Here is a 25,811-nt window from a genome sequence, read left to right on the forward strand (position 1 = left end):
AAATCCATTTTTTTGGGGCATTTTCTCAAACAGACATAATGTAACTAAACATTTGCTTTAATTTGTTAGTCAAAATCGGCTCGTTTATTTATAGGTCATGACTAGAGGGAGGCGACTAAGTATTTATCTAACTAGTTTTCCCTGTCGAGGTGTGGTGCTGTCTCTAAAGAGAAGCCCTCTGTGGGTTTGAGCTCGGTAAAACCCGATAAACCGCCCCGTTCTAAACTCTCTGAATAGTTCCTAGCAAATTACAATCTGCAGGTGGAAGAAACGCATGAAACGGTCTGCAAATGCTCGCCCGCACGCAGACTTTAGAGGGAAAAGAGCAGGAAGAAATGTGACAACAGAGTTGGTGACGAACAAGATGGTGAGAGCTCTGCTGTGAAAAGAAGCCTAACTAGTAATCCTCCCAGCCAACAGTGGGTTTTTCCACTGCTGTCACCTGAAGCTGCTCCTACACACCCCATGAGACAAGTGGAAAGGAAAACACCGCTCAGGAGCCATCCGAGCACATGAACGTGTTTTTGTTTGCTTGGCGCATCCAGCCGTGCAAATCGGACCTAATGACATCATCGAAAAGAAAACGGAGTTGAACTAGTGTCAAGTCTGTTCTGCGTCTTTACTCGCCTCCAAATTTCAAAGATTATAGCACAAGGTTCCAGTTAGGAGTGCACCTTCTGTGCAGCGCCCCGCCCCTTTTGCCTGCACCCCCGCCCCTTTGTGCTGAAAAGAGCCCGAGCCACAGATGCAGTGGCGTCTGCGCTCCTGCCCGCGGCGCAGAGAGGAGTGCTATTTTTGGAAGAAACTGTTTCCATAAGCTTCAGGGGAACAGAACCTTTTAGGAGACCCGTTTCCAGGGGGAGGTTGGGGGTTCTGGCGGTGTCTGCTGGTGTTTTAATTCTGTACAAGCTGGGTGTGAGAATGTTTTAAATGAAGTCTTGTAGTTTATTCAGTGGATGAGCGAGTGTTTTGGGGTCAGGGGGTCACCTCCTGCAGGGTCAGTTATTTGTGCTCTTAACATTCCTCTGGGCGTGTTTAAACAACCCCCCTCCCTTCGAGTCATACCTGCACTCATATTTTTCTTCCGTCTAACAATCCTGCTGAACAACACGGTCTAGCTCGGTCGGATGACACTTATTCCGGTTCCGCTGTCTGAAAATCTGCTCGTTCTGCCACCTCTATTGTGTCTTCTGACACCAGGGGGCAGCAGTAGCTCCACAGGTTGAGCGGGTTGTCCGGTAATCGGAAGGTTGCAGGTTCGATCCCGGCTGTTATGTCCTTGGGCACGACACTTAACCCGCCTTGCCTGCTGGTGTTGGTCGGAGGGACCGGTGGCGCCAGTGCTCGGCAGCCTCGGCTCTGTCAGCGCGCCCCAGGGCAGCTGTGGCTACATCGTAGCTCATCCCCACCAGTGTGTGAATGTGTGTGTGAATGGGTGAATGATACACTGTAGTGTAAAGCGCTTTGGAGTCTTTACTCTGAGAGGCGTCATTCTGACACACCTCATGAGCTCAGAGCTTCAGGAGCCCCCCCGACTGACCTTTTGCAAATCAACAGTCCTCTTCACGGTCTGTTTATGTGGGTCTGCCAGCATGGACGTGTTAGAGCAGCGTCCGGGATGTCCCCAGGGACGGCGTCCCTTCAAAAGCAGGGGACTCGGTTCAATCGGGAAGTGAAGGCTCATGTTCTTGCACTGATCCTTGACCCTGTGTGGCTTTTTCATCATAAAAAGCCATCTGGTGTTTCTCCGCATAAGGAAACAACTCGGGTGATGCTTCAAAAGTGAAACATTTATCATCTTCCTGTAGTAGTCGCATTCCAACTCTGGGAAATAAACTTTATTGTTCTCTTGTCGGGCTCAGATGTCATTTTGGTACTTCGGTGTAAATGATTGACTGTCTGTATTTTCTAGAATATACTACTGGTATGATGAGAGGGGGAAGAAGACGAAGTGCACTGCTCCGCAGTACGTCGACTTTGTCATGAGTCTGTGTCAGAAGCTGGTCACTGACGAGGAGATCTTTCCTACGAAATATGGTGAGTGAAGGGGTCTCTGAGCGCTCAGACCGGTGCAGCGCTGCCCCCTGCTGCTTCAGGTGTAGGAGTGAGTGAGGATGTCACTGATTTTTGAGTTTTAAGGGTTTTGTAAAAGCAGAGGTTGGTCACCAGAGATGATTTTAGCCAGGGTGTGTTGACACGACTGACCTCATCAACTCTCCCGCCTGCTTTTGTTTGCTGTTTTTCTTTGTTTCAGGCAAAGAGTTCCCCAACTCGTTCGAGTCCTTGGTAAAGAAGATCTGCCGGTACCTGTTCCACGTGCTGGCTCACCTCTACTGGGCGCACTTTAAGGAGACGGTGGCTCTGGAACTGCAGGGCCACTTGAACACTCTGTATGCACATTTCATCGTTTTCGTAAGGGAGTTCAACCTGATCGACCCCAAGGAGACCTGTATCATGGACGACTTGTCTGAAATCCTCTGCAATCCGGCGCCTCTCCCCGCACCTGTCCCAGCCCCCTCCACCCCGGCCTCGGCACCCCCTCCTTCTTCACAAAACCACGTGACGGAGAGATGAACGGGGGGTCGCGGCGGCGGCTCCGGGGGTGATAGAAGACAAGAGAAGAAAAGCTTGGCCCCTCTTCCTTGGTGCAAGCAGGATTTAAGAGACCTTCCTTCATGTTTCGCCACAACATCGACCGACCAGCTAGAAGGAAAGAGGGGGAGGGTTTTCTGCAGGTTTGGGATGGCGGGGAGGGGTTTGTCACGCCAGCAGGAAATGGCGTGAGCGTTCCTCCCAGGGACAAATCCCTCCCATCTTCTCTGCAATTTAAACTAGGAACAAGAAAGTATGTGTATATTTTATTTTTACTTATTTCTGTTGGAAGTTTTATTCAGTTGGATTTTGTTGGTGTGTGTGTGTGCGTGCGTGCGTGCGCGTGTGTGTGTCCACCTCTGTCTGCCCTCTTAACATGCAGCACAGGAAACGGGGCTCTGCTTTGCTTCTGCTGTCTGTAGCTCAGGTGTGGAGAAGAGGTGTCCCTGCTCACCTGCTGGCTCGTCCTCCTCGGAGACCGCCTGCAGGTGCAAGGCCACGTCGATGGTCGATAGGGAGCCACGTTACTGCCCAACTGGGCGATGCTAGCCAATCACTGTTTGGGTTGTTTATGTGTGGGATGATTGAGGCGTTTCCTACTCAGGACTTGAGAGAATAAGTCACTGCTGCCAGAGAGGAGTTCCTCTCACTTTCATTCTCTTCAACGCTGGTTGTGTTTAACCGCACTAGACTCACATAATCACCCCCAACGAACATGTCCCACTACCTACCTGTAGGGGGCAGCAGACATGTGGAGAAGGCCTCAGATTGTATTCTAGATGTTTAATCTGATCAGAGAGCAAAGAGGTGCACATTTAGGACGAGTCACAGCTGTGTGTTTGTGTTGAGCACAGCAGCAGCCCCCTTTAAGCCACCACCACCCGCTCCAGCAGCACAGAAGGACAAAGACATGAGGTCATGTCTGCAGGCCCAGAGGGTCGGAGACGGATCGGAGGGGTGGGGACGGCGGTGAAGCTGCTCTGCTGTATAACAGTCACTTCCTGTTCGAATCATAGGTTTTTTTTTTTTACCAGACCCTTTAAATTTCCTTTTTTTTTTTTCAAGAATATCATCAAAGGAAAGTTGCTTTGGAAATATGAACCTTGTCACACATGTATAGAAAATGCACAGTCTGCTTGGACTTTACTGTACAAAGAATCACAAGTGGGTTCCGTCAGATATAGCCTCTGTTTAGAGGAGGATTGGATTTATGATTCTCCTATTTTATTTATTTTAAATTTTTTTTGCAGGGTTCCTCAGTTCTGGCTCATTTTTATGTATTTTAATTAATAACTAAGTTAAAAGCAATTAAATATTTTAAGCTCTGCAGATTATAATCTAATAAAAGAGAAATGCCACCTTGTCTCCGTGTCTTTATGGTCACACGACTCTTACAGATTAAATGTCCACGGAGAACTCGGCCACCGTGAACCGAGGGCAAGTTCTCGGCCTACGAAGATGTGCTTAGAAAGCAGAAGCTCGTTGAGTTTTTGCAGGTTTCTGATTCTCGAGGTGACTGAGGAAGCACTGGATTTGAGTTCAACTTAACTTCCCAATCTACATCAACGCAACTGAGACTTGTCCCTTTAGCAGTCGCCACAGCCAAGCATTTGTCTCCATTTAGTCCCATCTTCTGCATCCTTTACTCTCACACCAACACACTTGATAAATATCTTTTTTGGTATTCCTCTCAACCTGCATGTGACTCCAACCTCAGCATCCTTCTACCTACAGTATATAATCATTTCTCCTCTGGACATGTCCAAACCGTCTCACTCTGTCCTCTGACTATCTCCAGAACATCTAACATGAGTTGTCTCTCTGATGGACTCATTTCTGATCCTATTTATCTTCGTCACTCCCAAAGAGAACTTCTAAACCAGACGGTGGGTGGTCTCACTATCTTCTACACCTTTCCTTTCATTCTTGAAAGGACGGTTTTCTCCGCCCCGTTTCCACCCTCTATGTTGCTTTGGACCAGAGACCCTAACCTTTACTTCTATTTGATGTCAGATCACCGGTTCACTTAAGTCCCTCTGATTTACATGCATGCATTTTGTCTCGCTGTCACTAATTTAAAATAGTAGCAGCAGAAAATAGTTTTTTAAACCCGAGTGGTGAATTTAACTAGTTTTATAACAGGCCTGAGGGCACCTTTTAGGGCTCTAGGGGGCACCATGGTGCCCATGAACACCAGAATGGCGACCCCTGCCTTAGAGTTAACTTCATCAACATGAGGAATTTAAATATTTGCATTTAGTTGCCCAACAAGGATCCAAATGATTCTTGCATGACTATTCATGTAACTTAATTGTATTGTGCATTTATTTTGCATAGCTGTTCTAACTTACATATTCCAAAGATGCACGTAGAGTAAAAAGTATAAAGTCACAGAAAATTCAAATACAAAAGTTCATGAATGAATTCTCTCTGCACCTGTGAATGTCCAAACTTTGTGGTTTTCCCTTAATTTAAACAATATCTTGTATTAATTTTAAATTCATGCATCACTCATTGTAAAATAGAGCATTCACTCTGGATACCAGGGCTACTTAACACCAGTGTTCTCTGACCTGAGGTAAACATTTTTAATCCATGCTTTAAATGCTGTAAATAAATATGCTTTACTAAATAATGTTTTAAAGCTGTTCAGTGCGGCAGACTTGTTGCATCACTTGTTTTCCATCCTGGATTTGCGGACCACCGCGGCTTTGCGCCTCCTTCTCACGGACGTCCGCGAGGTGGCGCCATCGTTCAGGCTAAACCTGGCGCTGTCTCCTGCCTCCTCCAGCTCCTTGGCGCTGCAGCACGGAGTCGGGACTTTCATCGTGTTTCCGAACTTGCAGTAGTCCACCGCGTAAATGCCGTCCTCCTCGGAGACTGTTGGCACAAAGCGTTGCCCCCACAGGATCTCCTCTGACACGTAGGAGGTCCTGGCCTGCGTGGTGATGCCTGTGGTCTCCACCACGCCCTCCAGCACCACGATCACCTCGATGTCCTGCTGCTCCAGGTCGTCGCGTGACAGATTGTAGAGAGGGCTGGTTTTGTCGATCACGTGGGTGATGATGAGGGGAGACACCAGGAAAATTCCGTTGGTGCCCACCGGGTTATCCATGTGGATGTCGATCTGGTCCAGAGGAACCACCTCCCCCTCGTCAGTGGTGGTTCTCCGGACCACCTGCATCCGCACAGTGGCGCTGATAATCATGCTTTTCCTCAGATCCCCGATGCGGATCATGAAGCAGAGCCTGTTGTTTCGGAGGGAGATGACCGCGTGCTTGCTGAAGATGAGCGTCTCCGCGCGCCTATTGGCCTGCGCGGTTTTCATGAAGATGCACCCCAGCATGATGGCGTTGATGACCAGTCCAACGATATTCTGCAGGATGAGGATGATGATGGCTGAGAGGCACTCTTCTGTGATCATCCGACCCCCGAAGCCGATGGTTACCTGGACCTCTATGGAGAAGAGGAACGCAGAGGAGAAGGAGTGGATGTCCGTTACGCACGGGACAAAGTCGTCTCCTTTCTGGTCTAGGTCGCCGTGCGCAAAGGCAACAAGCCACCAGATCATCCCGAAGAGCAACCAGCTGCACAGGAAGGACATGGTGAAGATGATGAGCGTGTGGAGCCATTTTAAATCCACCAGAGTGGTGAACACGTCCTGCAAGAAGCGACCCTGTTCTCTGATGTTGGTGTGCGCTACGTTACAGGCGCCGTTCTTCCTCACGAACCGAGCCTTCCCTTGTTTAGTCTTGTATTTCGGCTGCTGGACATCCTCTGCTAAGCGTGTCAGCAGGTAATCTTCAGGAATGAGTCCTTTTCTAGATAACATTGCGCTCCCATGCTATGCGCCCAGCACCTAGGCTTTAAAAGTGTCCGCCTGGCTGGAGGTGGACCCGTCTCCTCTCCCGGAGCCTAGTCGGCCCTCGGCGGTGTCAGCTGTCGGGCGCAGCGGGGAGAGTCTTGATGTCATCCGTGTTCTGGAGGTATGTGCGCTCCTCACGTTGCGCTTCAGGGCTGTCCCATGAGAGGATTCTTCCTCCAGCTTCGCAGCTGCCGCCGTCACTCACAGCACCGACTGACCGAGCAGACATGGTAGAGCCTCGCTGCCAGCCCCATAGTCAACCCTCTCGCCCGTGCGCAGGTGCGCACGCCGTCGTTGACTTGTTGGGTAAAAGGAGATTCGGCGAAGTAAACGATCGCGCAGGCGCGTAATTGCCCCCCGAGCGTATTTTATCACATTCTGAGGAGGAGGGAGGCTCTTATGTCGCGGTTGGGTTCTGCTATGGCCTCGCCGCTTCACTACATCTCGGTAACGTGAGATGGAGACGTGAGGGTGGAGAGGCAGTCCCTGTGTCCCACCGTCCGTCTGCGGTGCTTATAAATTGGCATTTAAAAACAATCGCGCAATTACGCAGCTCGGAAGACGTCTAGTTGCGCTGCACCTGTCTTCTGTAAACAGATCCCACGTGAAATGCATCATTCTCCAGTTACTACATCTGCAGCTGGCGCAAAGGCGCAGAAACAACACGCCCCTTTCAGTCGACATGGCGCAGAAAGATAGCAGGTCTGCGTAAAAAAGGCTAAAATAAAAACAAAACACGCCTCACCAAATACGTTCAGCTCATACTCTGATCACACAAAGGGGTGAATACGGGATCATCACCTCATCTCCAGGTTATTTACCTCAGGAGCTGATTTGCATCATCTGGGTTCCCCTCCGGCAACAATCCATCCAAACACATAATTTATGTTTTATTTATAAAGAATTAATGTATTTATGTACAAATATAATACATGATTTAAAAAATAAAAAAGGGCAATATATATGTACATTCCATGGAACAATTGCACTTTGAATGTCTTCCTTTTATGCTCTGGAGCTCTTCTTGTGCTTCTACTTGTCTGCCCGCACAAAGGAGGCGAAGATGCTGTCCTCCCTGTCCAGCAAGGCCTGAGGGGTGTCGTACTCCAGGATGATCCCCCGCTTCATCACAATCACCAGGTCGGCGTTCAGGATGGTGTGGACTCGATGCTGAGCGGTGGATAGGAAGCGGAGGAGACAGGATGGAGTCAAACTGACATGCTGGGTATCGCTCAGATGATGTGATTTGGTTTGGCATCAAGTGTAGGTCATTAAAGTGGCTTCAGCTCATGGTAAAGTGGAAAACTAGCATTTTCAGGTCAAACTTCTTAATAAAAAGCTGAAGTGAATAATCATGACCTTAACTTCCTGACCCTGATAGCTCTGGGATTAGCTCTCTTTTGCCGTGTCGTACTTTTCCTCATCATTTGCTGCTAATTTGCAGCCTCAGTTTACAAGAACTACTGCACATCAGCACTGCAGGACGAAAGGTCATCTCTCTGGGAGGGGGGGAAACGTAAATGCCCACAGCGCTTGGTGCAGTGTAGGAAGTGATACTCACTGCTATAGTTACTACTGTCCGGTCAGCAAAAGCAGTCATCACCACTTTCTGCAGGATGCTCTCCTGTGGAAAGCAGAGAGAAGACGAGTAAGGAATGATTTTATCTTCTAACATAAAAATGTTTAAACACATTTTACCTTAGAGCAAATAAATCGGCCTCTAAAGCTCATTTTTTCACCCTGTCTGCTCTCTTGCTGCTTATTAAAAGCGGTCTGTCTCCTCGAGGGCTTCTGCTGCTGCGTTATTGTCTGAATCTACACTCTTTGTGCCTGATCATCCAACTAAAGGATACTTGGATGATCTGAAGCTCCCCCAGGCTCTCACTACACTCAGATCTTTTTTTAAATCTTCCAGCTTAATGCATACACTCTCCTCTATACTCCCATTTCCCTTTTCACCCTCTTCTACCATCAGAAAGCATCAGTTTAAACCACAGATCACTCCACAAACACACTTTTATGAGTCTCAAGTGTCGGATCATGGACATCTTCATGTTTGCAGATAAACAGAGAACTCTAATTTCCTTCTCCCACTCCATCTCCAGCTTTCTCATTTCCTGCTCCTCCCTTCCTTTGTGCCTTTTCTCTTCTTTCTGCCTCAGAGAGGCACTCCTTCCAACCTCACACTGACCGTCGCCATGTCTATGGAGGCAGTGGCCTCGTCCATGATGAGGATGCTGCTCTTCCTCACGAAGGCTCTGGCCAGACAGAACAGCTGCCTCTGACCCTGGCTGAAGTTTTCACCTCCTTCTGTTACCGTGGCATCTAAAAGGAAAGAACAAGTCAACTTCACCCGGTTGGCTTTTAGCTGACAGTTTTTCTAAAGAAGGAAGCATTGTTGTAAAGGAGAAAAATAACTGGACAGTTTCAAATGAGTGAAAAGAACAAACGCCATGGAATTGGTTATAATATGATGTAAAGTAATATAAAAATGTTATTAATACCTTCTAAAAACTCCATGTTTTTGATCATGTTAGTTCTGTACTGACCAGGTCCAAATTCACAAACGCAGCATCATAAATGGAGTCTTTGAAACTTTAAACTTGCTCAATAATTGAAGTGAAATTGTTCCTGCCCCTGGTATTCCTCCCTTTGATTATGATGTTTATGGGTTCTCATCATCACAAAAATGCACCAAAACAAACAAAAAGAATCATTGATTTTCAGTTCCACCAAAATGACTTTATGTCTAAGCCCAAAGATTAATAATAAAATACTTTGTGTTTATTTAGCCTCATGTTCCCATTTCTACTGATGCACTTGGCTCTACGTATTAATACAGCATCTGTTTATGTTTATTCATTTGGCAGACGCTTTTATCCAAAGCGACATACAATTGTTGACCTATAGGGCGTGTTGTGATCTGTAGGGGAAACCGGAGTACCCGGAGGAAACCCACGCATGCATGGGGAGAATATGCATTTCCCACAGAAAGATCACAGCCGGGTTTCGAACCTGCAAATTTCTTGCTGCAAGGAAACAGTCCCAACAACTGCACCATCATGCAAAGCTTAAAAATACAGTATGTAAGAATTTAGAGTGAATTTTACAGTGAAAATATCCCAAAAGAGCCGAATGCTTTAGGTTATACTGAAACTTATTTCAGATCCAGCTGGCTGCAGGGATTATCAGTTTTTCTCCTGTCAAATCAAAGGAAGGAGGTATGTAACTACCGTTTACCATCAGTGAATGTGGGGTTGCCGTGTCTCCTCCGAGTTAATACTGCAGCGCCGACAACTGTAATACGACCAAGGGCGGCAAAAAGCTCCAGAGTTGTTTAAAGTGGTCACAGAAGCCAAATCTTACCAAAGGATGTCATTTTTACTTCCTTTCTACATAATGCACCTTTAATTAACCATCGAGTCCCTTCCTCCAGATCAATAGCTTATTGAGCATCTTGGCTCCAGCTCGGATTTAATGGACACACACATTCATCAGTGTAACACACTGTAAGAGACGTAAAGGTTATGAAGTCACCAAACAGCTGGAGTTCATCAGATGAGATGAGCATCAGCTCAAGAACTGAATGATGGAGGGCAGCCCGAGTGTGTGCATGTGTGTGTGTATGCACCCTTCAGCTGTCCGAGCTGCTGTATTGCAAAGCTGAAGTCAGTTAAAAATTTAAGGCAGCAGTAAGAAGATCCCGTTAGTGCAGACACACACGGTGACCACAGTCTGCATGTGACGTCAGAGGTGAGAAAACTAGGTTTACTGTAAAAAAATAAAATAAACAGCTCGTTTGAAGTATTTTCTTTTGACAAATATGAACCTTCGTTGAGTTTGCACTTTCTTACCCAAACCTCCTGGGAGGGCTTTAACAACAGACTTCAGCTGAGCAATCTCTAGGGCCTCCCACAACATTTCGTCGGTCGCCTTCATCTCTGGGTCCAAGTTGAACCTACACACACACACACACACACACACACACACACACACACACACACACACACACACACACACACACACACACACACACACACACACACACACACTACAATTAATGCTGCAACAGTTAGTTGCATAAACAGTAAAACTGTAAGTTGTTAATTATAATTTATTTTTAAATGCACACGCTCACACCTAGGGACAGTTTAGAAAGACCAATTAACCTAACGGTCTTCTTTTTTGGACTGTGAGAGGAAGCCGGAGAACCCAGAGAGAACTCATTTATGCAAAGGGGGAACATGCAAACTATACACATAGCACCCTTTTAACAAAAATTAAAAATATAGATGTTTTCAAACATCTAAGTTGAGTCCTATAATGAGGAACCCAAAGCTACTGAGCTAAGGAATCCCAGTGAGCACCTTAGGATTAAAAAGACACGAAGCATTTCTGTATTATATGCAGGTTTGTCTTGCTGTTAGCACCCCCTAGTGTCTGTTTGAGAAACCAAAAGGGAAACTTATCTCCTTGCTGTGCGTTTGTCTTTCTAACACCTTAATCTATCAGCTGAAAATCTCCTCAGCCTTCAATAGTGTCCACATGAGTGATTTCACTAAATTAAACAAATAAGCTGTGTTCTTGATCTAAAACATGCAGGAAACATACTGGAAGCAGACTCCAATGCCAGACATGTCAGCTCCACTTTCACTAAGTTCAACAAGGACCAGACCGGCACACTGAAGTAGCAAGTACGACATTCTGGCCACAGAGGGTGGTGGAAGTCTGACTGACATTTCATTAACCCTGTAAAGTTGTGGCTGAACAACTCACAGTTGCTCTTGATGAACATAACATCTATGATAGCTTCCAGTCAGGTTTTCATAGAGCTCATTCTACTGAAACAGCTCTTCTTAGGGTCTCTAATGACCTTCTGACTCACAGTGATGCAGGGGACTGTTCTGTTCTGGTCCTGTTGGACCTGACTGCAGCCTTTGACACTGTTGACCATCACCTGCTACTGGAGAGGCTGAGAGACTGGGTAGGCCTATTAGGAACTGCTCTGGAGTGGTTCTCCTCTTATCTCTCTGAGCGCTCCTTTTCTGTGGCCGTCTCCAAGTTTAGGTCCTCCACCATCTCTCTTACCCATGGTATCCCACAAGGTTCTGTGCTGGGGCCTCTGCTCTTCCTCCTCTATCTGCTTCCTCTTCAGCACATCCTGAGCTCCTTCAAAGGAATCTCCTACCATCTTTATGCGGATGACATCCAACTGTACATCTCCTTTAAGCCCCATGAGATGTCTAAGCTGCAGCTGTTACTCACCTGCTTAGACTCTATCAAAACCTGGATGGGTGGGAGCTTTCTTCAGCTGAATGAAGATAAGACTGAGATCCTCATCTGTGCCCCAGACAAGCTGGTTCCCAAAGTCAGAGACTCTCTTGGTCAGCTTGCTTCCCACACCAAACCTTCCGTCAGGAATCTTGGCGTGACCTTTGACCCAGCTCTCACCCTGGATTCTCATGTCAGTTCTCTTGTTCGCTCTTCCTTCTTCCATCTCAGGAACGTTGCTAAGCTGAGTCCCATTCTGTCCCGCTCTGAACTTGAGACATTTATCCACACCTTCATCTCCTCACGCTTAGACTACTGTAACTCTCTTTTCTCGTGTCTGAGCAGAACCTCCCTGAACCGTCTACAGGTGGTTCAGAATGCCTGTGCTCGGCTTCTGACCAAGTCCTCCAAACACACCCACATCACCCCGCTTGTCCTCCAGCTTCACTGGCTGCCAGTCAATGTCGGGGTTCATTTCAAGATCCTGGTTCTGGTCTATAGGACCTTACATGGACAAGCGCCATCTTACATTGGTGATCTTCTTAGTCCCTACACCCCCAGCAGGTCCCTGAGGTCCAGTGACCAAAGCCTACTGGTTGTGCAGCACCAGGCTAAAGACCAAAGGTGACAGATCATTTGCTGCTGTGGCCCCCAGACTCTGGAACTCTCTCCCCCTGAGCCTGAGATCAGTGGACTCAGTGGTCTCCTTCAAAAAGCAGCTGAAGACTCACTTGTTCAAGCTGGCTTTTGTATGACCTTCTTCAACCCCTCTCTCTTTATTCTGCTCTCCCCACCTATTCCACCTTCCTCAGGATCCACTGATTTCCCTCTTTCCTATTCACTCTCTCTCTTTCTTAACATTTTTTCTTTTAAATCCCAATTGCCTATTTTTGCTCATTTTAAATATATTTTTAAACATTTTCTAAATGCTTTTTTATATTTTAACATTTTTTTGTTTTTGTGAAGCGCCTCGTGATTTTTATCTTGAGAGGCGCTATAGAAATTATATTTTCTTCTTCTTCTAAAGTGTAATTTTACTGGCTCAAGAAAATGATTTAAAAATATGAACAAGTTCTATAGTATGCCTTTAAGAGAGAAGGTTTTGTGGTGGTCTAGATTAATTAATATTTGCATTAAGATGGATTTCACTAACTGGTTTTAAAGCTGCAACAGCTAATTTGGAAAACAAGCTAGCTCAAAAAAAAGTTTTTCATGCCTCTTAATTTACTAACAATAAAGCGGCTCTCTCGCATTTGTCTGAAAACCCCCGCCAAAAACACGGGTCGGACGCAAATCAACTACTGGATCGTGCGGTTGTCGGTCCCACCGAACCACCGCACTTGTGCTCTTCCCTGGGCCCTTCCTTCATTCTGCATGGTTTGCTAATGAACCAGCTTTAACTGGTTGTTGTTGGTTTAGAAGTTATAGTAATAATAAAATATGTAATAGATCATAACGTCAGGTTTTACATGTTCAGGTGATGAATCATTGAATCATTAGATTAAAATGTCGTTTGCAGATTGAAGAAAATGTGTCAGGATTATACACTGTAAGGTATTAAGTGTTGAATTCACCTAACCAAGTTTAGTCAACTGGTTGAATATTAATAATAATATGCATTGTTATTCATCAGCATGCTAAAATAAGTGTATATTACTTTTTACATTTCACTTTTGTACCTTTGCACTTATTAAATCTCTACACGACCAACTATCATCAATAAACTCAGAATATTGACATTAAAGCCGAAACAAATCTCATTAATAAACTTATTAAAAATGGCTGTTTTTAGTTCTAAATCATATTAAAATGCACTCTGACAGCTTTTTAAAACACCTTTCTCTTCATGTTTTACAGCGTGAACAGATTTTATGGTCTTTGCCACCGAGGTTTAAAAATAAACAGCTCCGATGATGTTTTCGGGGAATTGTCCTCTTATCTCCGAGCCGCTCACTTCATGTTTTAGATAAGTGTCATTAACGTGTGGCACATCTTCCTGGAAATGTTCCGTGTCCCTCTCCATGACTACCATCAGAGCCACAGAGGTGTGCGGTTTACCGGATGGTGCCACTGAACAGGATGGGGTCTTGGAGGATGATGGACAGCCGAGACCTGAGGGTCTGCAGAGGCAGCTTGGAGATGTCAATGTTGTCGATCACGATTCTCCCTGCGGGATGAAGAAGGAAACCGTTACGAGAGAAAGAGGGCTTTAGTGTTTTTCAGTATCTTGTTTAAGTTGAAATGAAAAAGGATGTTTTACCTTCAAACATGTCCACCATGCGGAAGAAAGCCAGTGAGAAGGAGGATTTCCCACTGCCTGTTCTGCCACAAATCCCCACCTGGACATCGTAAAACACTCATCAAACCCAGCTTAACCAGAATTATTATCTAAACGCTGATTGTTTACCTTCTGGCCAGGGCTCACGTGCGCATTAACGTTTTTAAGTACGGCTTTGAGGGTGGTGTCGTATCGAACGCTCAGATTCTGGATCTTGATTTCTCCCTGCCGAGGCCAGCCGTCCGGGACCTGAGCAACAGCTGAGAAACACAAACCATGTATTTTTTTTAATCTCCAAATTCACTCATTTATGTTATTGCAAAAAAATAAAATAAAATAAAATAAAGGAGAAACTCAAAAGCTGATGGTTTCAGACACTCACTGAGGAGTCCTTCGTAATTCTCTGGTTCTGTTTTGAGCAGGCCATTAATCCTCTTGACTGAGCCAAGCTGCACCTCCATGTCTGCCAAGTTTCGCACCATCCAGTTGATGTAGTTAGACACCTGATAGAGGAGGGGAGGAAGGACAGTCGCAGTCACGTAGTCCCTTCAGTCCGAACACCTCTGGGTGCTTTTCTAGGCTTCAACCTGAATCTGCTGTGAGAATCAGACATTCCGCTCCACTTCAACATAAAGGAAATACTTAAAGGGTCAGCGAAATAAATGTAGAGTTTCAACCCATACCTGATTTTTCTTTATTTTTTCTTAGCTTTCTACTTTTTAAATGTTTTTCTCTTTGTTTTTTAGATTTTTAAACTTTTGTTTTCTCCCAATTTTTAAAAGAAGTTCCCGTTGCAGATCAAAACTAAGTGTGCACACATGATGTCATCTGGTCACTCGACCTCTAATGGTTTAACAGCAGACACATAAGAAACAGAAACATTAAAGCGTGTTCATAAAAACATTGATTTCATTTAAATAAAAGCATAAAAACTGTGAAAAACAAGTTTAAATTACTTTAAATATTAAGGTCAAGTTATTTAAACTTGTTTTTCCACAGAGAAAAAAGTCATAACGGTGCATCCCTAAATTAAAGCAAAGCAACTTTCAGATTTGAAGTTTGTAGTTTAATTTAAAATAAAAATTTAACAGCCAAGGTGGATTGGTGCTGCGTCTGCAGTGATGCGGGCGTTGTATCGGTCTGTCGTGGTGAAAAGTGAGCTGAGCCAGAAGGTGAAGCTCTCGAATTACTGGCCGATCTACGTTCCTACCCTCAACTACAGCCACAAGCTTTGAGTAGTGACCAAAAGTACGGAATTAGGGATACAAGCGGCCAAAATGAGTTTTCTCAGCAGGGTGGCTGGGTTTTCCCTCAGGGAGAGAAGCTCGGTCTTCCGGGAGAGGCTTGGAGTAGAGCAACTGCTCCTCCACATGAGAGGAGCCAGTTGAGGCGGCTCGGGCATCTGATTAGGATGCCTCCTGGACGCCTCCCTGGTGAGGTTTTCCGGACACGTCCAACCGGGAGGAGACCTAAAGGAAGACCCAGGACATGCTGGAGGGACTACGGCCCAATCTCAATACTCACACTGCACCCTGCGGACTTAAGAAAAGTGCACTTGGAGAAAGTGCACAGTAGGATTCAAGTGTGCAAATAATTGCAGAATTGAGACAGGGAGCATTGCGTCATCGATCACAACGCATGGTAGGATGCTGGTCACTGTGATGCTTTTTTTCAAAAACCTTTATTAACAACTTTTAAACAAACAGCCAAACAGTTATTTGAAATAAATTTACATTAACTGCTGCTTTCTCTAAAAGTTTTAGAGCATCAACTAATCGTCCTAAAATTAACTAATTTCATTAGAAAATACATATTTTCAGAAAAGGAACTTGAGCCTTTTCTCCTGCAGCAATGACTTGTGGGTAAATCCGGAGTCATGCTTCTCCATCTGCGTCAGTGCGGAGACACGCAACGCCATTATCCGTCCTTGCATAGGGCCCCGGCAGGCACACATGTACGTACGGAGTCGAGGCCACTTTTCTAAACATCCGTCCGTCGAGACGGAGAACGCAAGCTTGTGATTGGTCAGGACGCCGCTGTCGTCTACACCGCCGCCATTGCGCCCTCAAAAACATAAAGAGAGCCGAGGATAACTAGCGGCAGACATGGAGAAGCTTGAAGAATACCTCGCGAAAAAAACTCTAAAATATGAACGTTTAATTCCCCGTGACTGGAGGAGTGAAAAGATGCGCAGCAAGCGTTTTATTTGTGGACGGAAATGACAGGAAACGTGGGTTTAGAGGTGGCGAGCGCATGAAGAGGTGGAGGAGAATGAGAGACAAATATGTCCGTGTTAAAAAGTCTCTTACATTCAAAAAACACAATATAAACACACTATCTTGGACCGATACATGACAGGATACCACAGAACAGCGCTACGCCCTCTGTTGTCCTGCCGCGGAATTGCTTTGCAACACTCTCCAGGAGACGGAGAAGTATGAGAGCAAAACGCTTCCGTCAATCCGTGCATGTCTGTGCCTTGTGGAGCTGACGCAGAAGCATGAATCAGGCTTTATACCCTTGCCCGAGGTCCGCATCGCTGCGGACTTGGGTGAAGTGCAGATTAAGGGTGCAATGGGGGCGTAGTCAACTTCCGCACTTGAGAATCGGGACACCCTACGCACTCGCACCCCTGGCCGGGAATGTGCAAATGAAGAGTGCAAGTGCGAGTATTGGGATTGGGCCTATGTCTCTTGGCTGGCCAGGGAACGCCTTGGGGATCACCCGGAGGAGCTGGTCCAAGTGGCTGGGGTGAGGGAAGTCTGGGCCTCTCTACTTGTGACCCCTGACCAGACTCTGGATAAGCGGTAGAGAATAGATGGATGGATTTAAGAGCCAAATGTAATTTTTACAAGTTTTATGAACTCCCACATTGCCTACAGAGATTTAGATTTGATCGTTTAACAGGATTAGTTTCAAAAATCTATCAGAAGTTAGTTTCTGGCTTGAGTTTGCCGATCACATTGGGAGGATTTATTTCTATGCTCCACAATCTGCTAAATCTCCTTGATTTTTTGCAGATAAACTATAATTTTAGCAAAGATTTGTAGGTTTTCTAAACATTTGAACATGAATTACGTTACTACATTTCTTATTTTATTTCCACTCCAAGTAAACAACTTTTGTTTTAACTTTCAAAGAGTTGCTCAGATATTTGCATGACTTTAAGTTCCCTAGCAACCATCAACGCCCGGCGTCTTAATGCAGCTCTTTCCCTTATTTGATAATAAATATTTTGCTTAAAATATTTCTGGAGATTATAGAATAACTTATGTGCTTTCACTCTTAAAATAAGAAACAGAAATTATATAATAATATGCATGAATTAACACTTTTTAATGTGTTTTATGCACAAATTTTTAGATAAAACTACATAAAACTGTAGCTAGTAAATAAAACAGTCACCATGAGAGCGTATGTGAGTCCGAGTCCCACCAGACCAGGAGACAGCTGGTCGTAGAGAGAGTTTGTGATGGAGGCCACAGCCGCCACCAGCACCACGCAGGCTCCAATGTACTCCTGCAGAGAAGCAGAGGGATGCCCTGGTGAGTGACTAATAAGATTATTATTGCAGTATATTGACAGGACGTGGTTTTTTTTGTGTGTCCAGCAGCTGAAGGAGCAGCAGCCGATACAAAAACACGGTGTGAAGATGGAGCTTTGAGTCAATAAAATAATCAGTGTTTCACCAACCCAACAGAGGGAGCAGTTACTCAGCAACAAACATGTGGCTGGGAGCCAGAGGCGTGACCGACAGATTAAAAAAAAAATCCTAAACAGCAGATGGGTCATTACCATGCGGACCTCCAGCCAACGGTTGGCGGCCGTGAGGAAGAGCGAGGCGATGTTGTTGGCGTCGGTGAACTGTAGCAACCTCTGCCTGAATCTGGGCTCGTACCTGACAACGAGAGGACTGGAGTCACTTCACAACACCAGAAAGCATCTGACTGAAGCATTTCCATCCTGTCACCGGGGTGCAGGGTTTGGAAGTAAAATCCAGCTGCAAAGAGAGGATTTCTTCCTGCAGAACATCCTTTTAAAAAAAACTACTTCAATGCATCAAAACGACAAGGATCTAATGGTTGTTGAGCTAAAACTTTTAGTTAAATCTGTTAATTAGATTTATGCTGCTGTGACTGTGAGGCAGGAGGTGTGGAACTACCTGAGGGCTCGTATGGTGGTGAGACCCTCCACCGTCTCAGAGAAGTGGGACAGCAGAGGGAGCTGGGTGCTGTCCTCCAGCTGCTGCAGGTCTCTGACCAGCACACAGAGGAAATGACATCAGTCAGAAATCTCTACACCAGAACCTCAGCAGGTGTCTGTGCCGCTCGTCTGACCTGGAAGCCATCCTGAAGTACTTCTGGATGAAGTAACAAGCCACGGCGAGGGGCAGGAGGGCGACGAGGAAGACAGGCGTCACGTAGGAGATGACACCCAGGGCGGACAGACACAGCAGGGTGGAGCGAGACAGGCACTCCAGGGTGGTGGGGATGTGCTGGTCGATGGTGTTGGTGTCTGTGGAGAACCTGTTGAGGATGCTGCCGAGGGGCGTCGTCTCAAACAGCCTGAAGGGATGAAGACACAAAACCAGTGGCTTTATCTGTTTGTTAGAGGGAAAAAAATTAGGATTCAGCAGAAATACGGGGAAGATTCATTCATTCATTCATTCATTCATTCATTCAGTCAGTCAGTCAGTCAGTCAGTCATTGGTTCACTTGCTCATTTATTCACCAAGTTAATATTGAATGAATTTATCCCTCCATCTGTCTATCCATACTTTAATTTGTGAAGGTATTAATAAGGGTGACTGGTTGGCTCATCCATTCATTTTATGACAGTGGCAGAGGTGTTAAGTATCCGCCCCATAACCAGAGGGTTGCAGGTTTGAGCCCCGTTCAGTCTGTGGCAGTCGTGTCCCTGGGCAAGAAACGTCACCCTCCCAGCCTGCTGGTGGTGGAGGGACTGGTGGCATGAGTGTGCCGCAGGGCAGCTGTGGCTACATTGTAGCTCATCACATCAGCGTGTGAATGTGTGTGTGTGTGCGCGTGTGTGTGTGTATAGGTGAATGACTGGCTGGGTTATAAAGCACCTTGGGGGTTCATAGAATCTAGAAGGTGCTATTTCAAATACAGACCATTTATCATCCCATTCCTCTGAACTGAGGTACAAAATAATTCATTCACTTACTCATCCATTTATTTATAATATCACTTCATTTGATTTCCTAAATAATCTATTTTAATATAATTAACAGTATCATGAAGCCATTTAATCTACTAGATTACATTAGAGCAGTCTGGGATTTTAAAAATCCTCTCATCATGAGAATTCTGCTTTGAACATCGTGTGTGTGTGTGTGTGTGTGTGTGTGTGTTTATATGAGGAGATGGAGGTAAAAGCTCCTTCCTTTGGCCTCATTACTCAGAGAACATTCTGCCTTCCTCAGAAAACCAAACATTCAGCGCTTCTCAGAACACACACACACACACACACACACACACACACACACACACACACACACACACACACACACACACACACACCTCATGGGGGCCAGAATGATCTTGTTGAGCAGGTTGTGGTGCAGCTCTTTGGCCACCCTCAGGCCGGTCCACTCCACCGTCACAGAGGTGGCGAGACAGAGGATGATGCCTAGGCAGCACAGCACGCTGAACACAGACAGGTACCACGAGTGGCTGAAGCCGCAGGCCTGCAGCACAACGACACACAACCGTTTGTGTTTGACAAGGCGCTGATCACTTAGCCTGGACTGTAATTACAAACATAATTACACTCCAGCTTTAAGTGGTGAAAGCCAGAGAAGCTTTCAGAGCTGAGCTGGCATCTTTTGAGCAAACAGGAGGAGGAAAGTGCTGATAAGGTTCTGCTGTTCAGCTTTTGGTTTTGACTCTTCTTCTTCATGCTGTTCTTCCTGTAAGTCCATTTGTCTTTATTATAAAATGAGTCAAATTTATGTTCATGATGTAATGAAAAAAATGTAAAAAAAAATCATAGCAGTCACAGTTTAGGATTTTAAATTTGACACTTTTAGCTTAAGAAAATAAACCGAAATGAATCAGTAATATTATAATGCAGCATTTACATTAGAAAATCATAATATAAACAGGGAATTTTATTTAAATTACATATCTCTGATTCCAATGTCTCATATATGCAAACCTCAGTAAGTCATGCATTTACACAAGATAAACTGGAGAAAAAAATAAACTAAACAAAAACAACCCAAATACTGAATTCCACTTCTGCAGCTGGAACCTGCACCAAACCTTTTAGCTTCTGACCCACAAGCAGAGCTTTACGACCTAAACCACTGAAGGTTTTAAATAACGCAGCAACACAACCATCCTCAGTGAGATTTATACTCTTCGTGCATTTAGATTTTCTATTTTCATCTCTTGTAACAATTATAGCTGAATATGTTCTCTGGAGATCCTCTCCACCCACTCTCCTTGCTCTAAACAAGTAGAACGTCTTCTATATGGAACGCAGCCCTCATTACAAAGCTGTTTATCCAAGGTTTTAACGCTAAAACAGGATTTTGGGAAACATAATTTCACTAAATGGGAAGCAGACTGAGCAGTGATGATTTTTATTACTTCACCACTGATTTGAAGCTTGTTTGTCTTTGTTCAGTTTTTCTGATGTTGCATATTTCAATGCATTGGATACAAAATTCAATAAGCCTTTGAGCATATAGATGCAGCTTTTGATCTTAAATCCCCCCAGAAGGCAGCAAATAAACTGAAAATCTCCAACTGGTTTCCATAGCAGCCAAGATGTATTTAATGTTTCTTCAAAACACGAAGTGGTTTCCCTCATGAAAACTCAAAACACAAACGTTGACCCAAGGAACCACCAGTTTCTATCATCATCCACCAGTTTTCACACCACGAAGGTTTATTTGAAGCGTCTTTCTAAATAGAGGTACACCCGTCCCTCTGCACCCTAAAACAGGTGGATAGATGAAGCTCCATGATTGGCTGAGACTGCATCATGGCTGCCTTCATGTTTTAACCCTCCTCATCCTCCTGGTTCATTCTAATCTTCCTCCTCTCCGTATTCCCTTCTTGCCTCGCCCTAACTCCTCCTCCCAGCGGCATTTACAGGGCGAGAGTGTGTTTGATGGCCAAACAGGACTTCGGAGTGTCCCCCGGTGGATTAGTCCACAGCACAGTGCAGATTAGATAAACCTGGCAAAGAGTCTGTGAAGCTCGGCCAAACAAGATGTGCTCAGCGTTCAGGCGGCAGTTTATGTGCACTTAGCTGTGTGTGTGACTGCAGAAGAGTGTGTGCATGCATGTGTGTGTTCTTCTGGGCCTTTTATACTGCAGCTGACTCTGTATGTAGCCTTCACGTGACCGTGTGAGATGTGACCTCGCATTTAAGTTTATGACACACACACACACATGCACGCACGCACGCACGCACGCACGCACACACACATCTAATGTTAAATTCCCTCATCCTGGAATGGACTCACATGCTAACAGCTGGTGTGACCTCTGATTGTGAAAGACAGAGCACAACCTTTAAACCTCACTATATTTATACTACAATGAAACAATAGCGCGTGCGTGTGTGTGTTTGTGCGTGCATGTGTGTGTGTGTGTGTGTGTGTGCACAATATATATTTAGATTAGGTTTAAAGCAGATCAAAGAGATGTGATGCAATGCTATCAGTTGTGATGCTACATCAATACAATCCCACATCTGCATTCTGGTAAATTCCTGTTTTATTCTCTAATTTCACATTTTTAAGCTATGATTTCTCCATAAGTGTGTGCCGGCTGCTCTGATATGCAGATAAAGCCGTCGCTGCTGCTTCAGGATGCCATTTTGCTCCATCTGGAATTGGCAGCGTCCGTGTTTGGGTTTTCTCTTCTTTTTCCTTCTTACCGAGCATCACTTGAGGATTAGTCAGAAAACTGTGAATAATTGTGTCGATTCCCCTGAAGGGAAATTCTGCGATCAGGAGAAACGACGTAGATGTTTATTTTGGATCTAATTTTGAGCGGTGGTGAGATAATCCCAATAGAAATGGTGAGTCGACAGGTTGGAGAAGTTCTCGACAGAGAAAAGCGACCTGTGCAGGAAATGTGAAAATGTCAAACTCTCAAAGCAAATAAGAACATGAAAAAACAACTCGAAAAAATCAAACAGTATCACAGGAAGCACAGATCAGGTGAGTTTCTTACCTGAACCACGGTACAGTTGTGAGCCGCGGTGCCTAACTTGGTGGTGATGACGTGCGACGTCCAGTGTGCCAGCCAGTAGTCAATGGCGACCATGAGTGTGTGTTTGAAGAGCTGCGAGAGGAGGAGCAGGGTGAGCAGGAGGACACCAGCGGAGGACAGGTAGGTCCCGCAGGAGCGCCATGGGATGGTGGCTCGCTGGCGCATCACCTGAGACAGGTTGTCGTCATCCTCACTCTCAACGGAATCCTCTGAGATCAAAACGGAGATCAGTTCAATTTGGAGTCTAATCTTTGCTCCAACTCACTTTTCTCAATAATTTTGTGTGATTTAACTCTTTAGGTATTTCCTTTCTCTCCTCTTCTGACTGACAAACTACCAGTTAGAGAACAGAGAACCACCAGGGAGGAGAAACCAGAGAAGGTTTGCCACAAGCCAGAGTGGTGAGAAGCTAATGGGAACGACTTCTCACCTCCTCCCCACCCATTAACGTACCGTAAATATCACCCATCACATCACGCACCAGAGCAGTGGAGCAATAGGCTACATGTGGGCATCTGGGAGGCTCGACATGCTGGAGGCAGAGAGCAAACAGAAGGACGAAGCAGGAAACGCTAAACGTTTCACGACTATCAGCACAGAACTGCTACAACAGCTGTTGCCTACGAGCGTGTTCGCAAAAGCTAAATAAATGACATTTACAAACAACGATCTGCTTTTTCTAGAAAACTATGGAAACTTAGGGCCACAAAGAAAAAAGTAAATAAAAGACTTTTTTTGGTTGTCCATTTTGAAATTAAACCCAAATGTTAAAATTTGACACAAAAGTCAGGAATAAAAGTCAAACACTAAAACAGTTAAGTAAAAATGTCCAAAATAAATGTGAAATGTTGAAAAAAAGCCCGATTAAAATAAGTATTAATTATTGTTGAAGTCTGAATCGTACAATGTATTGTCCAATAATGCTACCATCAAGTGTAAACTTTAGGATTTATGATATGTCAAATTAAAAAAACAAAATTTTATTAAAGAAAGAGTTAAAAAGTTGAATTAATTTTACCAGAATAAAAACAAAATAACCAGAATGTTGAAGAAAAAAGCCAAAGCTGAAAGGAACAGAATCATAAAAAGGGTGACATTTTGAAAATTCTGATCAATTAAATTAAACTTTTTTTCTTTGATGGGTAAAAAATTAAATAAAGTCTGGATGATATAGTGCATAACCTTCTAACACTACCACTAAGAAGGGTTTTGGGATTAAATATTATATAAATTCTAAATGTTCATAAAACATTTGACAAAAAATTAATGAAAGTTTAAATTTTATTTTGACAAAGGAAAGTCAAAATGTCATAAAGTCACAAAATTAAGGGAAAAAATTGAGTGTTAATACGATGATGTCAAAAATATTTAAAGTAGTGATGAAAAATATTCTGTTTTGAGATTAAAAACAAGAAGTTGAGCAAAAAGTTGAAAGTCAAAAATAAAATGAAGTAACTGAATGAAGTTAAAATAATGTTTATGCTCAAATCTAATTATTGTAACTGAAATAAAGTCAGAATTTCAAGATTTAAATTAAACAGAGTAATATGTCTAAATGATGAAATATTAATGTTTTTGAGTTGAAATTTAGGTTGAAATGTTGATAAAAATGTCAAAATATCAACATTTGTGTCAGAATGTAGGGAAATTACGATGATCATTACATCAAAATTGTCAGGAAAAAAGTTGGAAAACTGATATTTGTCAAAAAAAAAAGTCTAAACGTAGAGAATAAAATTAAAATCCTGAGGAATAAAAGTCTGAATACTCTCATCATTCCCATTCGACTCTCTAAACTAGGAAATGCTCATTTTTCCCCTCGACTGCCGGTCCAAAATACCATCCTACAAGAAGCATCACAGTCCCACAAGCATCGTCTTCGTCTTCGTCTTCCTCCGCTTATCCGGGTCCGGGTCGCGGGGGCAGCATCCCAATTAGGGAGCTCCAGGCCGTCCTCTCCCCGGCCTTGTCCACCAGCTCCTCCGGCAGGACCCCAAGGCGTTCCCGGACCAGATTGGAGATGTAACCTCTCCAACGTGTCCTGGGTCGACCCGGGGGCCTTCTGCCGGCAGGACATGCCCGAAACACCTCCCCGGGGAGGCGTCCAGGAGGCATCCTGACCAGATGCCCAAACCACCTCAACTGGCTCCTTTCGATCCGGAGGAGCAGCGGTTCTACTCCGAGTCCCTCCCAAATGTCCGAGCTCCTCACCCTATCTCTAAGGCTGAGCCCGGCCACCCTACGGAGGAAACTCATTTCGGCCGCTTGTATCCGCGATCTCGTTCTTTCGGTCATTACCCAAAGCTCATGACCATAGGTGAGGATTGGGACGTAGATCGACCGGTAAATCGAGAGCCTGGCTTTCTGGCTCAGCTCCCTCTTCCCCACGACAGATCGGCTCAGCGTCCGCATGACTGCAGACGCCGAACCAATCCGCCTGTCGATCTCCCGATCCCTCCTACCCTCACTCGTGAACAAGACCCCGAGATACTTAAACTCCTCCACTTGAGGTAGGACCTCTCCCCCGACCCGGAGGTGGCAAGCCACCCTTTTCCGGTCGAGAACCATGGTCTCAGATTTGGAGGTGCTGATCCTCATCCCAGCCGCTTCACATTCGGCCGCGAATCTACCCAGCAAGAGCTGAAGGTCAGAGCTGGATGAAGCTAGGAGGACCACATCATCCGCAAAAAGCAGAGACGAGATTCTCCTGCCACCAAACTCGACACACTCCACACCACGGCTGCGTCTAGAAATTCTGTCCATAAAAGTGATGAACAGAACCGGTGACAAAGGGCAGCCCTGGCGGAGTCCAACCCTCACTGGGAACAGGTCCGACTTACTACCGGCTATGCGGACCAAACTCACGCTCCTCTGGTAAAGGGACTGAATGGCCCTTAACAGAAAGCCACCCACCCCATACTCCTGGAGCGTCCCCCACAGGGTGCCCCTGGGGACACGGTCATAAGCCTTCTCCAAATCCACAAAGCACATGTGGATTGGTTGGGCAAACTCCCATGCCCCCTCCATCACCCTTGCAAGGGTATAGAGCTGGTCCACAGTTCCACGGCCAGGACGAAAACCACATTGCTCCTCCTCTATCTGAGATTCAACTATCGATCGGACCCTCCTCTCCAGTACCTTGGCGTAGACCTTTCCAGGGAGGCTGAGGAGTGTGATCCCCCTATAGTTGGAACACACCCTCAGGTCACCGCTGCTGTGTAGTTGTTTGACTACCTCAGCAACTTCTGCCCCCGAGATCGGACAGTCCATCCCCAGGCCTCCCAGCTCTGGTTCCTCCTCGGAATGCGCATTGGTGGGATTGAGGAGCTCCTCAAAGTATTCCTTCCACCGTCCGACTATAGCCTCAGTTGACGTCAGCAGCTCCCCATCCCCACTGTAAACAGTGTGAGCGAGTTGCTGCCTTCCTCTCCTGAGGCGCCGGACAGTTTGCCAGAACCTCTTTGGAGCCGATCGATAGTCTTTCTCCATGGCCTCACCAAACTCCTCCCACGCCCGAGATTTTGCCTCGGCAACTGCCACTGCTGCACCC

General features: G+C 45.3%; 3 protein-coding genes across 12 annotated transcripts in view; 1 reads left to right on the forward strand and 2 right to left on the reverse strand.

Annotated features, from left to right (window-relative positions):
- The window catches only part of mob2a (MOB kinase activator 2a), a 65,938-nt gene extending 63,131 nt beyond the window's left edge, over window positions 1-2,807 (forward strand). For all 4 annotated transcript variants that reach the window (XM_015964904.3, XM_054733256.2, XM_054733257.2 and 1 more), the window contains exons 4-5: window positions 1,913-2,037; window positions 2,255-2,807. In XM_015964904.3, coding sequence (XP_015820390.1) covers window positions 1,913-2,037; window positions 2,255-2,574 — 445 coding nt within the window. In that variant the 3' untranslated portion in view covers window positions 2,575-2,807. The remainder of the gene's footprint in view (window positions 1-1,912; window positions 2,038-2,254) is intronic.
- Window positions 2,808-4,895: 2,088 nt separating this feature from the next.
- kcnj11 (potassium inwardly rectifying channel subfamily J member 11) lies at window positions 4,896-6,650 on the reverse strand. Its single transcript, XM_015964900.3, has one exon. The coding sequence runs from the start codon at window positions 6,422-6,424 to the stop codon at window positions 5,264-5,266; it is 1,161 nt and encodes a 386-aa protein (XP_015820386.3). The 5' UTR covers window positions 6,425-6,650; the 3' UTR covers window positions 4,896-5,263.
- A 684-nt stretch (window positions 6,651-7,334) lies between these two features.
- Window positions 7,335-25,811, reverse strand: part of abcc8 (ATP-binding cassette, sub-family C (CFTR/MRP), member 8) — an 86,905-nt gene continuing 68,428 nt past the window's right edge. For 6 of the 7 annotated variants that reach the window (XM_015964892.3, XM_015964890.3, XM_015964889.3 and 3 more), the window contains 14 exons: window positions 22,223-22,470; window positions 19,550-19,716; window positions 18,344-18,571; window positions 18,169-18,261; window positions 17,802-17,904; window positions 17,412-17,525; window positions 14,389-14,509; window positions 14,136-14,266; window positions 13,989-14,067; window positions 13,787-13,895; window positions 10,312-10,415; window positions 8,649-8,782; window positions 8,019-8,081; window positions 7,335-7,627 (listed from right to left, as the gene is read on the reverse strand). In XM_015964892.3, the coding sequence (XP_015820378.1) occupies window positions 7,490-7,627; window positions 8,019-8,081; window positions 8,649-8,782; window positions 10,312-10,415; window positions 13,787-13,895; window positions 13,989-14,067; window positions 14,136-14,266; window positions 14,389-14,509; window positions 17,412-17,525; window positions 17,802-17,904; window positions 18,169-18,261; window positions 18,344-18,571; window positions 19,550-19,716; window positions 22,223-22,470 (1,832 nt within the window). In that variant the 3' untranslated portion in view covers window positions 7,335-7,489. Of the gene's footprint in view, window positions 7,628-8,018; window positions 8,082-8,648; window positions 8,783-10,311; window positions 10,416-13,786; window positions 13,896-13,988; window positions 14,068-14,135; window positions 14,267-14,388; window positions 14,603-17,411; window positions 17,526-17,801; window positions 17,905-18,168; window positions 18,262-18,343; window positions 18,572-19,549; window positions 19,717-22,222; window positions 22,471-25,811 lie in introns of those variants that run through there. The other variant, XM_070550440.1, reaches the window with a different exon arrangement.

Source organism: Nothobranchius furzeri, chromosome 4, assembly GCF_043380555.1.
Source record: "Nothobranchius furzeri strain GRZ-AD chromosome 4, NfurGRZ-RIMD1, whole genome shotgun sequence".
Lineage (NCBI taxonomy): Eukaryota > Metazoa > Chordata > Actinopteri > Cyprinodontiformes > Nothobranchiidae > Nothobranchius > Nothobranchius furzeri.

Bases quoted from the DNA above. Each gene is read 5' to 3' on its own strand.
- kcnj11 (XM_015964900.3), bottom strand. From the start codon at position 6,424: ATGTTATCTAGAAAAGGACTCATTCCTGAAGATTACCTGCTGACACGC.